Raw genomic sequence first — 17,384 nt, forward strand, 5'->3', positions numbered from 1 at the left:
GTTTAACCTGTATGTTAATGATATTGGCAAAGATTTGGATGGAGATATTCAGTTGTTTGTAGATAATGCAAAGTTGGGATGAAAGATGAAGAGTAGAGATGATGTTGTGGCCTTACAAGAAGACTTGAATAAATTGAGTGAATGGGCATGGAAATGCAAGTTCGATGTTGCAAACTGTAAAATTTTAAAATTTGGGAAACAAAGACAGGATGTAGAATTAATGCTTAGTGGGGATATATTGTAGGATGTGGAGAAAATTAGAGATCTTGGGGTGATAGTGGATAAGGATCTGAAATTTAGGGGACACACTGCCAAAATTATGAGGACAACACAAAGAATTCTGGGAATGATGCAGAGGACACTAACTTGTAGAAGTAAGGAGATTCTTGTTCTCATTTTATAAGGCTTTGATTAGGCCACATGCACAGATTTGGTCACCTGGTTTTCAGAAGGATGAAGAAATGTTGGAATGGGTCCAGAGATGACATACTAAATAATTTCTTATCTTTGGAATGTCAAATATGCGAAAAGGTTGAGAAGATGCAATTTACAGTCTAGCGGATAGGAAGAAGAGGGGGTAATATGATAGAGACCAGCAAGGTAGTAAGGGGTTGTTACACAATCAGTGTTAAAAAGGTTTTACAGTAAATGGTGGGAGATCAGGGGATAACCAGAGATCATCCCTGGAAGCTGTATAAGGAGAGTGTGAACATGGTATTTTGAGGACAGTTTTTTGCATGCAGAGTTGTGAATGATTGGAATGCCTTGCCAGGGAGTGTAGTGCCTTAGTGTTTACGGCATGGCATGATGAGCTGTGTGTGTGTGTGTGTGTGTGTGTGTGTGTGTGTGTGTGTGTGTGTGTGTGTGTGTGTGTGTGTGTGTGTGTGTGTGTGTGTGTGTGTGTGTGTGTGTGTGTGTGTGTGTGTGTGTGTGTGTGACAAAGGGCTTTCTAGATGAGTCTTTTACTCCATGAGGTCTTGGGATAATGATAACTGTATTGAGAGAGTATTCCTCATCATATAGTAATGAACAATACAATAGTGTTTCTTATTCCTTCATCAACAATCGAAATGCTGCTTCCCAGACTGATATATTTTGAGCATTTTTCCCATTATTTTCCATATAGGAAAGCTCCCAAGTAACCCTTAACTGATGGGGCTGAGAAACATGGAACATCTGCCTTACTTTCTGATATATGATTTTAATTGTTATTACATAAACTATTACTTTATAGAACTGTGACATAAGTTGGAACAAATGAGCATAGATAAGAAGCTGGCAGCATGGATTGGGGAGGTGTCAAGTAGATGCCAGAGGTATATGTTGGAATGGAATCAAGGTAGACAAGTATGACTAATGTGGTGCTCTGTACCTGAGCTACTAATTAATTTGTATATTAAATATACAGGGAATGATTTAAGAAGGGATATTTAGTTATTTGCTGACAGTGCAAATCTGGGGAGGGCAATAGTTGATAACATATATCCTGCAGGATGATTTAAATAAATTGGCAGGGTGGTCAAAGGATAATGGTTGCCTATTCAATGTTGAAGCATGTAAAGTTATGCACTTTGAAATTAAAAGCTTACATAATTTTTATCATATTGATGGTACTTAATTGCAGGAAATTGACAAGGGTAGAGATTTCAGAATAATGGTGGACAGAGAGTTGAAGTTCAGAGGCATATTGCATAAGTTGGAAAAATGGTTCAAAGAATTACTTTGATGTTGAAAAACATGCTAACAAGTAGACAGGTAATTTATTATCCGTATTTTTAAGGCTATACTGCATTCCATCATTGTGCAGAGATTTGGTCACTGGGTTTCCTTGGAGGTGGTATTTAGAGATGAGTGATCAATCTAGTAACAGGGCTTTGAAATGCTCCCTTTGAGAATAGATTGAATGTGTGCAGGTTTCAGAGTTTCATTGACAAGCAGAAGAGAGGATACATGGAAAAAAAGCTTATATGTTTTACTAAAGTGATTCTGTAAGATTGAAAACAAAAATAGTTTTCAATATGTGACAAACAGGTAGGGCCGATTAAGGGAAAGTAGCAATAAAAGAAGGAGGTTACCTCTGAAAATGGTGTAAGAGTGTGCAGTCTAGATTTTTTACATTTCCATTCATCATGGGAGTGCCCTCCTGCTATGAATGAATAAATTTTCAATAAAATGAAAAGCATTGAAATGAAAAGCAAAAGACTCCATGGAGGTTTGGTGTTAATAATAATAATAATATTCAGGGCAACAAATGTAGTACAAGCAGGATATTTTTACTATGTTCTTTTCATACTTCATTATACAGAAACACCAATCTGCAGATATAATGTCTCTTGTTAGATATTTGCAAAAATATGATACAGTTTGCTGCTTTTCCTTCTCTATTGTGTAAGATATCTTCACAATCTCTAATTTCATTACTTTGTATAAAATACCACTCGTGCTACAAAAGTATTATGGACATTTTACAACATGTTTTTTGCTCTCTCTTTCTCTCTGTTTAGTATCCCCATGTCCACCAGGTTTAGAATGGAATGACTGTGGCCCAGCATGTCAGTTAACGTGTGATACTCTGGATATAGACTCAGATAAGTGTACACAAGAATGTGTTCCTGGTTGTTTCTGTCCTGTTGGGTTGGTACAAGATGGTGATACCTGCAAGGCTCCCGAACAATGCTCTGATAGTAAGTTTTTGTTTTTATTTTTCTAAAATTGTTTGTAGTTTTATAATTATGAATTAGCAACCAGTTATTTTATGAGAACTTCAAAACCAAATATAAAAGAATCTTCAAACCAAATATTCAGTCATATGAATTTTTTTTCATGCTGCTTAAACTTTTGCCATAATAGTGGAAGTCATCAACATAAACAATGCTAGTTGAATATCACTGCTTTTGATCCAAGCTTTGGACTTTGGTTTCAATATGAATATTCTGTGATATTAAATATACTTTTATTAACAATCTATAAATTGTTATTACATTCTAGGTACTATGGCAAATGTTTCTTTTTAAATTTTTTTTGTTATTTATTATATTTAGTTTATTTTATGCATTTATAGAATGCATAAAATAGTCTTCTGCTCATTACATTCAGAGATCACAAGTACTATAAATACAGTATGTTGCTGCCTTGTCATTATTTTATATAGACAATAGTATATGCAATGCTATTATGCTAAGATATAAAATAATTGTTTTTCTTTTGAATAATTTTCAGAATGATCATCATCATTGTCATCATCAAATTCATGATATATAATTTGAAGGGATTACAGAATATATGATAGTACTAATTAAAAAATGTAGTGTTACAGACTATTTATTGACAGTTTTTCTCTTAATTAATCTGTTATTTCTTCTTTAACATGGATTTTAGGCCAAGTGGCCTGTTCTGATCTCATGTCATCTCTTTCTTGGTCTTCTGATTCTTCTTTTTCTACTTATTTTGTATCTTATAATATTTTTGGTAGTCTGCTGTTGTCCATTCGATTTAAATGTTCTAGCCATTTTCGTTTATGCTGTCTTATGTAGTAGTTAGTTATTTATATTTTATAGTCTGTTATTTATATTTATAGTCTGTTCTTTCTCAGAACTTCACTTGGTTAGACTATAATTTATATATTTAGTTTAATCCTTTATCCAAGTGTAAGCAAACAAAGTTTGCATCTGAAGTATCTTCAGGACATCTCTCTCTAATCTAGAGTAATTTAATAATAAGATGTGATACCTTTTGGCAACTCGTATAGGTAAATATGACTTCTGCATTGCTTCAACCTTGGTATCACCTCTGGGTCTGGCTCCCACTGAAGAGACCTCAATAAAGGTCAAAACCGGTCTGGATAGCGACTCTTCCTATAAAGCATTGCATTATACATGTCTGCAAGGAGATGTGCTTTGCATTATGGGATGCTAAGCCAAGTGATGTGAAGCTTTGTCCACCTTTGCTATGAGTCCCTAGTCCAGAAGATACTTCAGGCACAAACTTTATTTCTTACACTTGGATAAGGGATTAAACTAAATATATAACTTATAAATCTCAGAACTCCAATTTTGTTAGCTCTTGTATTTCAGTTTTCAAACACATTTCTAACTACATCCATTCTCCTCTCCTATGTTCTCTACATTTAAGTTCCTCATGATTCCACCCTGATCAACATGAAACACCTTTATAAATTGATCACTGAATACCTCGACAATGTCTTTATTCTCTTCTTGTAAGTGATTATTACCATTATTCATGTTGTACTGCCTCCAAAGTACATTCTTCTTCTTCTTCCAGATTTCATGCTTAGGTTTATCATTCATCCATTTTACACCTACCTTATTACGTCTTTTTGGCCTTCAGAATACAAATTACACATTGATGCTGTTATATATTTCTTTGTCAGTTCCTAGGCATCGTTTATTTCCTTACTGCTCAACTCCTCTTTCCATGTTATAGCTCCAAGTTGTCTCCTAAGCTTGTCATAATCACCAGCCTTATATTTCCACATATATCCTTTCCTCACAAAAAGTCTGCATATGCCTAGCAACAACACAGGTGATTACTTCATGATCACTTTCATCAAATGGAGGAAAGGGTGAAATCCCGCTCACAATTCCATCCTCTGATGAAATGAGCAGATTTAAAACTCTTGATCCTTGTGTGCCCTCATTTACATGCTGCCTGAGATAGTTATCTCTGAAGAACTCAAATTCATTTTCCCTATTCCCAAATGCTATCTCTTCATTCCAATCTATACTGCCATAATTAAAATCACACATAATAATTATTCTTCCTTTGTTCACTAATTGAAATTTTTTATACATTTTTTTCATCACCACCTTCCACATTCTCTGGCATCTCTTGCTGTCCTGGTTGGTCGAGTGGTTAGCGTATCTGCATGCCAGCCAAAAGGCTAGGGGTTCAAATCCCACTGTGGGCATGGATCATGTGGTTGTCTGTGAAAATAGTTGTGGTGGTCGGCGGTAGATGGCACTGGTGTAGATGATGAAGGTAGTTGCAGTTAGTGGAGTGGTGGAGACAGAGAGCTGTAGAGCAGGTGCCCTCCCTCAATGAGCCTTTGGACTCCCTGGAGGTGTTATGTAATAATAATATAGCAGCATCCAACTAAATATTTTTCCTGTCAATCTCCATATTATATCACTCTGCCTCATAACCATTGTCACTATTTCCCTCTTTGATATCTACCTTATGTGGACATAATTCCCCTGCTATCAGCAGCAGCAGCACTCCCTCTAACTTCTTGTCCTTTCTTTTTTCACAAAAAATATTGTATACTTCCCTTTCTATTCCCATTAGAATATCATCTTCATTTAACCATGTTTCACTTATTCCAATTATTTTTGGGATGAATAAACTCCATCAGTGAAACCATTTCATCTCTCTTATTTCTGATACTTCTGCCCCTTGGAAAAAAATGCAGTAATTCCTTTTTAGGTCTGTAACCAATCCTATCCAGTCCACTTGTAGGTTGTGATTTCCCCACCATACCTGCCCCTGCCCTGTCAACTTAATTGTTACTTACAACATATATCCACTGAGTCTCAACTTCACCACTCCCATCACTATATACTCCATCTTCATACAGACATTCACTGCCACTTTCAACATTCACTCTTCCTATGCATGTCTTCCTTTCCACCTGGGCTCTCCCCATTTTCCTTTTCCTCTTACATTCCTGTTCTGTCTTCATCTTTCACTCTACTACTGTTTTCACTGCCAAGCACTTCTGTCTCATCAATACCAATCTCATGATTGATATTGATGAGACAGAGCATGGTTTGAGGATTAGAGTTCTGTTTCACACTGTTCCTGTGTCAATCAGATGTCTGCACTAAGCACGGCATCAATATGGTGTCTTGGAGGGATCTCAGGGTTACCAGGTTGACTAACGAGAAGCAAACCAGTCCAAGGTAGAAACACAGCCGGCAAAAGCTTCCAGTCATGCAGTAATGCCAGCCTTGTTGGCCAAGTGGTTAGTGTATCTGCTCTCCAGCCAAAAGGCTGCGGGTTTGAATCTCACCATGGGCATGGTCTGTGAAAATACTAGTGGTAGTGATGAGCAGTAGATGGCATTGGTGTAGATGACACAGAGTTGTAGAGTAGGTGCCCTCCCTTGACGAGTCTTTGGACTCCTTGGAGGTGTCACGTAATAATAATAATAATAATAATAATAATAATCACACTATATATAGAATTAGAATATTCTATAGAATTGTTTTATTGAATTGATGCTGAGGACATGTTTAGCAATTGACTAGAGATGTATAATAACAGGCCATTGATGGAAATTGAGAGTTTGATTAGCAAGGGACAGTAGATTTTTCACTTAGAGTGTTGAATGAGCATAACAGGTTGTCAGAGTGCATTGTTTATCATTGAGTTCATTGGCGATATAATTAATATTATATGAATAGTTTTGATGTCCCATGATGAGTCTTTGTTTATCATGGAGATGCATAGCCAGTTATGATGATAACAATTATTATTATTTAAAGATATTTTTCTTGATGATTTCAGTTGCTATTTTAGTCTATATTGCATTGCTTTCTTGATTATGACAGATAATTGCAGTTGTAGAATGTTTACATGAAATATTATTACTGCTATGCACATGAACCTAAAAGACTAATGGGATCCTCTATTGTTATTATCGTGTTTATGATACTTACATAATATTTTTGTTTTTGCAGGTGTCTGTCAAGGTTTTGGAGATCCACATTTTGAAACATTTGACAGTTGGTACTTTCCATTTCAATCAACAGGCTCCTTTGCTTTAGTTTTGGACAAAACAGGAACACTCAAGGTTGAAGGGATCAGCAAAGAATGTAATCCTGGAGGTACTATTTCTTGTATTGTTGGACTTACTGTCACTTATAAAAAACAAGTAGTTCACATCAAACGAGGACATCCAGTAAGTTTAATTACTTAATTATATAATTACAAATTAATAGTAAGTTTTATTCAGTTTTAATAAAATAAACATTTTTTGATTGGCCACACAGAGCTTCCATTTAATCACTGGAAGCACTGTATATATAAAGTTCATTAGTACTTTAAAATGCTCATTGTTCATAAAGGGCTATGATAATTTCCCATCGTAGGATGAGAGGAACATTTATAAACTTTTATTTAAATCTTCAAATAAAGATGAGGTAGCCTGTCTATATAGAAGTGTTAAAGGTTTTATTCTTTCAAAACGCTCAAACTAGTCAGAGGATACATACAGTTTATATGCATAATACACCCACTGCTCAGTAATACACTGCCTACTGAGAGCAGTATATCTGCTCTTCTGAGACCAATCGCATGGATGTTTATAAATATCTTCAGGTGGTAAGGCAATAAGCCTGCTAATGGAAGGTCTGAAGTGACTTGAATAGCTAAGATGGAGTGTATAATTTCATTGTCTAGGACAGACTCATAAATCCAAAATGATGAAGGAACAGTTTTCAGACCAAAACCAAATTTTCTGCCTACACCTTACATCAGTGGAAGATATATCTCAGATCTACAAATGGAACCATTAATAGTCCAAGATATATCTCCTGCCAACAAACATTAAACCATCAGACTGAAAAAATTTTCAAGAAATTCACTAACCAAACCCTTTAAAGGAAAGGCTCAGCCCTTATATGTTTCCTCTAAAGGAAATCCTAAGCCTTTGTGGAACCCAAAACTGCTACATATAGTTGTTTTGCATCACTCAGTTTAATTGGAGACCAAAATTGTATTTTTAGATTCCATAGATAAAGCACAGTTTACTTTTCCATAATTTCTAGAATGAATGCTGATCACCACACAACACTAAATGAAAGGATTACTTTTCCATAATTTCTTCAAGCATGAACAAAGGCATATTTGACAGGGTGCCCAATTACAAATTGGTATTTGAGGTGCAACATATGGGTTTAGATATCAGGTTTGTGAACTGGATTGGTAACTGGCATAATGATATCAGAGAGTTGTATATGGGAAAATGGTATCAGTGAGTAGGAGGTATTATTAGAAGTGGAATTTCACAGTTTAGTTATGGGACCATTACTATCAATCTTTATGCCAGTTACACTGTATTGTAACTGGACTATGTGATAGATATGTTTACATTTTATGATAAGGTGACAAATATGTTGGATAAGAAAGATTTGTATACAGTTATTTTCTTGGACTTCACAGTGACATTTGATAGATTACCAAATAAAAGATTGCTGTGTAAGCTGCGACTCCATTATTAAAAGTGTGCTAGAGGATAAAATGCACAAGGTATGTTTTCCAGGCGGTAAAATGAGTAGAGTGATTGAGGCATTGAATATGAGGCGGGAACGAGCAAAAGAGTTAATTGTATTAATTGGTACGAATGATTTGAGAGAGAACAAAGAGCATGTCAAAATGAATGTCAGGAGACTGCTTGGAAAGATAAAGGAGAATAGTGTAACAGGAAGGGTAGTCAGTGTGTTGCCTAGGTATGATTGTGGTGAAATGAGGCGGAGAGCAAGGATTATGAATGATATGCTGGCTGAAATGTGTGAGGAGATGGGAGTACAGTTTGTTAATGTGTGGAATGAGTTTGAGGGACGAAGTGAGCTGTATGGGAGCGATGGACTGCATTTGAGTGGTTATGGTGTGAGTCGCTTGGAGAGACTGCTGCTGGAAGGTAGAGAAGTGAATAGAGAGAATGAATCAGATCGAGAGGGGAGTGATGTGGAAGAGCAGGAGAGTAAGACAGGAGAGATTGAAGGAGTGGAAATGAATGTGGAAGTGAGTGGTATGAGTATAGAAAATGAGAGAATGGGTGTGCAAGAGGAGCAGGGAAACGGCAAGGCTCAGGGTGGACAGGGATACACAGCGTGAGAAAGGTGGATGCTCCAAGAGGAGGTGAGAGAATGTGTAGGCAGGAAAGTAATGAGATGATCAGGGATCAAAAGTAAACAGATGGAATTGCAAAGGGTTCTAAAATGAAGAAGCAGAAAGGGAAATGGCCCCAGTCCAGCATGGAGAGATCACATCGAGTGAGTGGTATCAGTGGAACTAGCTGTAGATCCAGAAATGAGTTGTTGTGTTTGTATACCAATGCTAGAAGTATAAGAAACAAGGCAGATGAAATGGTTGCACTAATTGCGTCTGTGCACCCAGAGATTGTCGGAATAAGTGAGACATGGTTAGATGAGGATGACATCCTGACAGGAATAGAGATGGAAAGGTATGATGTGTTTCGTGAGGATAGAAGGGGTAAAAAGGGAGGGGGAGTGCTATTGATGATAGAGAAAGAGTTATGTCCATACAAGGTAGAGATGCAAGAGGGAAATGGGGCCAGTGGTTTTGAGGCAGTATGGTGTGAGATAGAGGTGAATAGAATCAAATACTTGGTGGGATGTTGTTATAGACCTGGTAATGTGGATGGTGGTGATAGTGAAATGTATAGTCAAATAAGCCAAGCAAATAAGAAAAGGGTGATCATTATGGGTGATTTTAATTATGGCAATATAGACTGGAATGAAGAGATAGCAACTGGAAGTAAAGAAAATGAGTTTCTTGAGTTTTTGAGGGATAACTACCTCAGACAGTATGTAACAGAGGGCACAAGAGGATTAAGGGTCTTGGATTTGGTCATCTCATTGGAGGATGTAATTATCAATGAGGTATCAAATCATCCACCAATTGGTGAAAGTGACCATGAGGTGATTACTTGGGTGGTTGCCAGCAGTGCAAGGACTCCTGTGAAAAAAGGGTATATGTGGAACTACAAGGGGGGTGATTATGAAGAGCTCAGGAGACAGCTTGCAGGTGTAGCATGGAATGAGGAGTTAGCTGGAAAAGAGATCAATGCAGCTTGGGGGATTTTCAAAAAATATTTAGTGGATGCAATGTCTAAATGTATACCATGGGTGAGAAGGTTAAATAAGTTAGGTGTGAGATGGATGAATAAAGAGATTAAGCATGCAATACAGAGAAAAAGGGCATTGTGGAGGCAGCATAAGAGAAGTGGAAGTAACCAATTTCATGAGTTCTACAAAGACCAGGCAAGGAGAGTGACTTGGTTGGTGAGAGTAGCTAAAGAGAGGTATTAACAGCAGTTAGCTAATGAAGCTAAAAAGAATCCTAGGGAGTTCTTTCGATATGTAGCCAGCAAAAGAAAGAATGATTATGGAAGGATGACATTGATTGGAGGAAATGGTATAAAGACAGCTGTTGCAGAATGTGTGGTGGAGATACTTAATGAGCAGTTCATAAAGATCTTTCAATCTTGTGAATGTGACTTCATGGAGAGATTAAGAGCAGTTGATGATGGGGAGGAGAGACTGACTGTAAGTGAGGAAGAGGTGTTTGGGGAGTTGAGTAAAACTAGATGTAAATAAGGCTGTTGGACTTGATAATATATCACCGCGTATTCTGAAGGAATGTGCCAGAGAGTTGACACCTGCCTTGACATATTTTTTTAATACGAGTCTTGCACTTGGTCAAGTCCCTAAAGAGTGGAAGGAGGGCAAGATTGTGCCATTTCATAAAGGAGGTGATCGAACTCAAGCATCAAACTATAGGCCTATCTGTGTGTCAGGTGTTGTGGTTAAGTTGTTGGAGAAGCTTGTGAGAACTAGGATCCAGAGTTGGGTTGACAACAATGGTATAATCTTTGATGGACAGCATGGATTTGCTAAATGGAGGTCGTGTTTTAGTAATCTACTTACTTATTACAATAAAGTGACTGCTTCCTTGGACAGAGGAGAAGGATACACAGTAATATACTTGGATTTTGCAAAAGCTTTTGATAGAGTACCTCATGATAAGTTGACAGTCAAACTAGAGCAGATGGGGTTGGATATTAGATTAGTGCATTGGATTGGAAACTGGCTATCTGATAGGTATCAACAAGTTGTGTATGGGGGTGCAATATCCAGGAAAAGGAAAGTCACTAGTGGAGTGCCTCAGGGATCTGTTTTAGGGCCATTACTATTTAACTTGTATATTAATGATATTGGCGAAGATTTGGATGGAGATATTCAGTTGTTTGCAGATGATGCAAAGTTGGGACGAACCATAAAGAGTAGTGAAGATGTTGTGGCCTTGCAAGAAGACTTGAATCAATTGAGTGATTGGGCAAGCAAATGGGGATGTGAGTTCAATGTTGCAAAATGTAAGGTTTTAAAATTTGGAAAACAAAGATGGGATGCAGAATTTATGCTTGGTGAGAATATATTGTTGGAAGTAGAGGAAATAAGAGATCTGGGAGTGATAGTGGATAAGGATCTAAAATTTAGGGGACACATCGCCAAAATTGTGAAGACAACACAAAGACTTCTGGGAATGATGAAGAGGACACTGACGTGTAGAAGTAGGGAGATTCTTGTTCCATTGTATAAGGTTTTGATTAGGCCACACATGGACTATTGTGCCCAGATTTGGTCACCTGGTTTTCAGAAGGATGAAGAGATGTTGGAAAGGGTCCAAAGGCGACTGACTAAGGTAGTTTCTGACCTCTGGAATATCGAGTATGAGGAAAGATTGAAAAGATGTAATTTGCAGAGTCTAGTGGAGAGAAGGAAGAGTTGAGATATGATAGAGACCTACAAGTTGGTAAGGGGTTGTTATAGGATCAATGGTGGAGAAGTTCTACAGAGAATAGTGGGAGATCAGGGGAGAACCAGAGGTCATACCTGGAAACTGTATAAAGAGGGTGTGAGTAGGGGAGTGAGAGGCAGGTTTTTTTCGTGCAGAGTTGTGAATGATTGGAATGCCTTGCCTGAGAGTGTGGTGTCTGCAAGGAGTTTGAATGTGTTTAAGACCCGGTATGATGAGATGTGTGTGAGATAAAAGGACCTCCTAGATGAGTCTTTGACTCCATGAGGTCTTGTTTAATAATAATAATAATAATAATAATAAGATGGAATTGAATTGATTGAAATGATTGATGATTAGGTTTCTGAACAATACCAGGAGGTTGTGTATGATAGAGCAGTGTCTTAAATAAAGAAAGTGATCAATGGCATAACTCAAAGTTCTGTACTTGTGCCCCTACTGCTTAACTTATTGAATAATGATATTTCATGTGGTTTACTGGGGATATTCAAATGTTTGCTGATGATTCAAAGATTCAAAGCAGAATTATTAGGAGTATTGCTGATGTTAATTTTCTGCGGGAAGATTTGAATAGTTTTTTTATCTTGAACAGATGAGTAGAGTTGTAGTTTCAATATTAATTAATGCAAGGTGTTGCAAATTGAGATTCAGAGATGTAAAGCTATGTACTATATTAGAGGGAGCTTGCTTCAGGAAGTGAATAAGATTCGGGATTTTTTTTTTTTTTTTTTTATAAAGGTGGGTTTCAGGATTTTTTCCCATTTTTATCAAATTTATATTTTTTATTTTTATTTTTTTATGGAACTTTTTATTCAAGCCACTTCAGGTGTCCAGTAAGTGGGACAGTGGTCTCACACTGGGTGATTATATTCATCTCTCACCTAATATGTAGGTGATGGTAAACAATGCACTAAAGTTTCAAGGCCATATTGCAAGTGTCTCAAAGACTGCATTTTCTACTATGATCAAAAGTTTATTGACATGTAGGGATAAGGAGGTGGTGCCTCTGTATCAGGCATTGGTTAGAGCAGTGCTTCCCAAACTTCTGGATTTCTGGGACCCCCCCTTTGCAAAAATTAAAATATTTCACGGTCCCCCTCAAAAAAAAATCGTAATAGAGAGATATATTATAATATTTATTGTATTTATATTCAATACAAAACATACACAGTGAATATTGCAAAAATCAAATGCATATATTACATTTTTTGCCTCTTACCGTTTGGTTCTGAAGACGATGCAGGCTGTTCTGGTGAAATATGAAATACTGTCCTTTTTTTTGAGTCTGTTTCTGCTTCTTCTTCTGATTGTTTGCGGGATTTTTTTTTTTATTTCTTATCAGCCACTTATCCATCTCAGGGTTAAATTTTTTAATGTATAATAGATCAAATAATATCACCACTTACCTATACTGGCACACCACAGACTGATAACATGAAATTAGTGAATATTACCTGAATAAGGGAATCCCCGGACCAGGAACATTTTTCTCTTTTGTGACTTTTCTCCCTTTACGGTAATTAAGCCTAATGTGAAACAGACAGCAAAGGCAGGTTATTAAAACGTGCATATGATTGGTGCAGTATTAACAAAAGATCACGCAACCGAAAGATAAAAGCATAGCTGACAATCGAGTTGAAATGCTAACTCTCTTCAACCAAATTCCATATGTGAAACTGCCATAACATTCATTATATATATATATATATATATATATATATATATATATATATATATATATATATATATATATATATATATATATATATTACTTAGTTTTAACACGTTCGGTTGAATTTTATTGCTGCCTTGGGAAATCGAACTCACACACATCTAATTAATGACAATAGATTTTATTTAGATGCTGTGTTTGCCCATGCAACATATGGTTTTGTTTCAGTCTATACAGCATAGTTTTCTGTATGAGGGGACATGTGATTCATTAATTAGTGTGTTTTTATCCCAGTTGTCTCTAATTGCACTATTTGTTGAGAAATATATTACACAGACTCCTCATACCTTATTCACTGGCATAATAAAAGTACTTGTTTTTATTGCCTCTGCAGTATAGTGGCTGATAGGGAGGGCGTGTTGTTTGCCACTGCAAGCGAGTTACTATCTCCCCACATGAACTTGTTTGAGCTTTTTTTCATGTGTGAAGTATATGCGAAACTTTTATTGGTAACAGAAAACTAGCTCAGATGACAGTGATAATATAAAACGAGTTTTGATATGTATATAAAGTCAATATCAACAGTCCCTGATTATGAACGCATGATGAAAGGGACAGGAAGATTTGGAGCTTCCCTGGAGAGCATTCAAAGTAAATACAATTAACCACTGCTTTGAAATGAAACATATGAATAAGCAATATTTACTAATATTCATTAAGCGCCGAAATACGCAGGAAGCAAAGTTTGTGAACCAACACCAATGTGTGAATTTTTCCATTAAAATATAAAAAATAGCAAAAAAGAAATAATAAATAATAAAAGTTAAATACGTTTCTTTTAAAATAAAAAAAATCTACTTAGTCTTAAAACATTTTAAATTTGTTTGCATTATTTCACGGCCCCCTCAAAACTTATGGCCGCGGCCCACAGTTTGGGAAGTGCTGGGTTAGACCACACTTGGACTATTGTACTCAGATTTGATCACCTAGTTTTTATTGTGATGTGGAAACACTATAGAGGAGTAAGAGGATCATAAGGTGTGTTCTACTTTGATAGAAGGAAACTGTGTTTACATATGAAAGGTGATAGTACTGTAGGAAACTGATGAAGCCAGGAGTGATTGTGGACAGGGAGTTGAAGTATAGTGGATATATAGTAGAAGTATCCAAAATAGCTCATGGATTATCTGAATGTTGAAGAAAGTGAGCTAGGATAGGAAGGTTATTATCCCTTTTTATTAGGCTTAATAAGGCCACATTTGGATGAATTTAATGCACAGATCTAATGGAGGAGATCCAGAAGCAAGTGACTGTTATTATGTGATGTCTGTGAATTGCTTTCTGTGAAGATAGATTAGATACATAGATAAGTTTGTAAGGAATTGGTTATGATAGAAATATATAAGTTTTAAAAGAGAGTTTTATATACTGAAAGTTTTTTCACTTAGTTATACTATAAAGATGCCAATAAATTATAATCTTGGTTTCATCCTTTATCCAAGTATAAGCAAACAAAGTTTCCACGTGAAGTAACTTCACGACTAGGCTACTTGTATATTAGAGACTAATGCCTTCACATTAATAGCCTTATCATCCCATAATGCAATGCACATATCCTAACAGATATGTATAATGCTATGCATTATGGGAAGGATCACTATCCACATTGATTTGACCTATATTGAGGTCTTAATCGGTAGGCCTTTTATGAAGAGAATGGCATTAACAAGTACTATTTATGTTGTTTGATGCCTTTAATGGGTGGAATGCAGGCATTAAATTTTTTTTTTTTTTTTTTTTTGTGGTGGATGTTGTCTACTTTACTGTGTTGATACTATCCAAGCTTTTGTATTTTAGCATTCTGTGATTGCTTGTGTTTTTAATTTTTATCTTTTAAATAACTAAAATAATAATAATTCATAATTAAATTTTCATATCTCACTTACAGCTGCAGATAAATAACAAAATTGTGTCCATAGAGGATCTTCCACAGAAATTTGGTGAAATGGAAGTATTGGGATTTCCTGGACCAGCTGTAGTCGTCATAATTCCAGAGATAGGGGTGCAGATACGCTATTATGGAATAAATGCAGGGTTTTCAATCCAAGTTCCTTCTCGGAAGTTTGCAAATAAAACATCTGGATTGTGTGGTATGTTATAAATTTCTTTGTATTTACTCTAAAGCTGAAGATAAAAATTAAATTTATTAAAAATTAAATTAATTTAAACTAATCAATGCAGAAAATTCAAATAGTGCAATTTAACTATTAAAGATATTAAACTCAGAAAATAAATTAATTCAGATATTAATTTTCATCAAAGCCATTTAGAAAAAAATTGCAGTACTTCCTTTTAAGAATTTCAAGTGTGCTATAGTTTTTTAGGTCTAGATAAATAGTCTTTAAGAAATGTGGAGAATCAACTAGGGTTTCTGATCTAACATACAATCCTCACCTTCACGTAGTACACCCTGTTACTAGGTATAGATTGGATGCTAAACAAATGAGGATGAGCTGCCAATTTGGGGCCTAGCGAATCAAATTATATTCTATATTGGCTTAAAACAGAAACAAACATGATTGGCAACATGGTGAAATTTCATGATTGCTGGGGCATACCCACTTAAACAAGGCCCTGTATGTTTTCATCTACCAGAAAAAATAGTAAAAAGTGAACCACTTTAAAAAACTTGATGTCAGCAGAATTGAAGACAAGCACCATCATCACAAAAATTATCAAAAACTAAGTTGAACCAACAGAAGAACCAGAAAAGTACCATGTGTACATATTTGATGTTACTGAGATGTAGATGGCTAAACAGATGATGTCATGATGCTGAATAAAATATAGGATGTAGGAAGTTTTTTACCTTGGGTATACTATGCATCAAAGATACCAAGCAATTTTATAAACTTTGTTTTAATCCTATTTCCCAGGTACTTGGGAAATAGGATTAAAACCAAGTTTATAAAATTGCTTGGCATCTTTAATGCAAAATATAGGATGTTATATTTGAATAACAGGGATCAAGGAAAGAAAAGGAGTGGCAAATGCATTCAACTCCAAACACCAAGATAAACTTCTTGATTGAAAAATACTTTCATGCAGAGTTAGTGGGCAAATTTCAAAACAAAGAACTGGATATCAAAGTTATTTATTCAAGTAGTCCAACAGAAGATTCTTCATACAGAGATATAAAAGAATTTTTTGGTGTCATGAGAGAAGGCAGCCAACATAAAAAAAAATAAAATAAATGAATAAAGCAGAGTTGTTGTTGCAGGCAGGAGGATTTATAAAGCAGCATAAATCATTATTATTATTATGATTTAGGCCTCCATGGAGTCACAAGACTCATCTTGGATGGCTCACCGTAGAAAACACATGCTCTATCATATCACTCCTTGAACTCATTGATCGTTCATGCTCTCACCACTCTATCAGGCAATGCATTCAATGGTTCAACCACCCTTACCCTCTACACAAAGAAACCTTACCCTCTTGCTCACAACTTCCTTTCATAACTTTCAGGGATGGTCTGCTGTCCTTGTGCCTTCCCACTCTTTCACAAAACAAAAGAACTCCTCAGTGTCAACCCTATAACTACCTCTAATCAGTTTAAAAGCCTTAGTCATATCACCCCTCCTCCTCCTTCTATCTACCAAACTCTGCAGTCCACATTCCCTCAACCTATCTTCATAACTAACATTGTACAGTTCTCATACCATCTTTATTATCTGGCTCTGCATTCTTTCCACAGTTAATTTATCCCCTTCAAGTTCTGGGGGGGGGAAATTGAGCACAATAGTCCAGGTGTAGACTGTTCAGGGCTTTATACAATGGAATGACAACTCTTTTATCTCTGCAAGTCAGCATCCTTCTTAGTATTACAGCAATCCTCTGAGTTACCTTCACCACCTTTGCCTCCCCCCCACTTCCTCCAGTACAGTTCTTCCAACAGAGTAGGCAACCTCCCATCAATATATCTTCAAGACTACATTTAGCTGCATTAAACTAATATTACTATTCAGTTGCCCATCTGTTAAGTTTATTCTAACCCACTTGCAGGGCTACCATATCTGCACTATTACTAATAACCCTTCCTTACTTCACATCATATGCAAATAACTGAATA

The 17,384-nt window shown here is 36.1% G+C and overlaps 1 protein-coding gene across 4 annotated transcripts in view; it reads left to right on the forward strand.

Annotated features, from left to right (window-relative positions):
- The window catches only part of LOC150109786 (uncharacterized), a 1,408,745-nt gene that overhangs the window by 1,068,642 nt on the left and 322,719 nt on the right, over window positions 1-17,384 (forward strand). For all 4 annotated transcript variants that reach the window (XM_090396626.1, XM_090396635.1, XM_090396653.1 and 1 more), the window contains 3 exons: window positions 2,505-2,684; window positions 6,699-6,919; window positions 15,201-15,402. In XM_090396626.1, coding sequence (XP_090252752.1) covers window positions 2,505-2,684; window positions 6,699-6,919; window positions 15,201-15,402 — 603 coding nt within the window. The remainder of the gene's footprint in view (window positions 1-2,504; window positions 2,685-6,698; window positions 6,920-15,200; window positions 15,403-17,384) is intronic.

The sequence above is a fragment of the Typopeltis vanoorti genome, chromosome 1, assembly GCF_054136105.1.
Source record: "Typopeltis vanoorti isolate ZY-2024b chromosome 1, IOZ_Tvanoo_1.0, whole genome shotgun sequence".
Classification (NCBI taxonomy): Eukaryota; Metazoa; Arthropoda; class Arachnida; order Uropygi; family Thelyphonidae; genus Typopeltis; species Typopeltis vanoorti.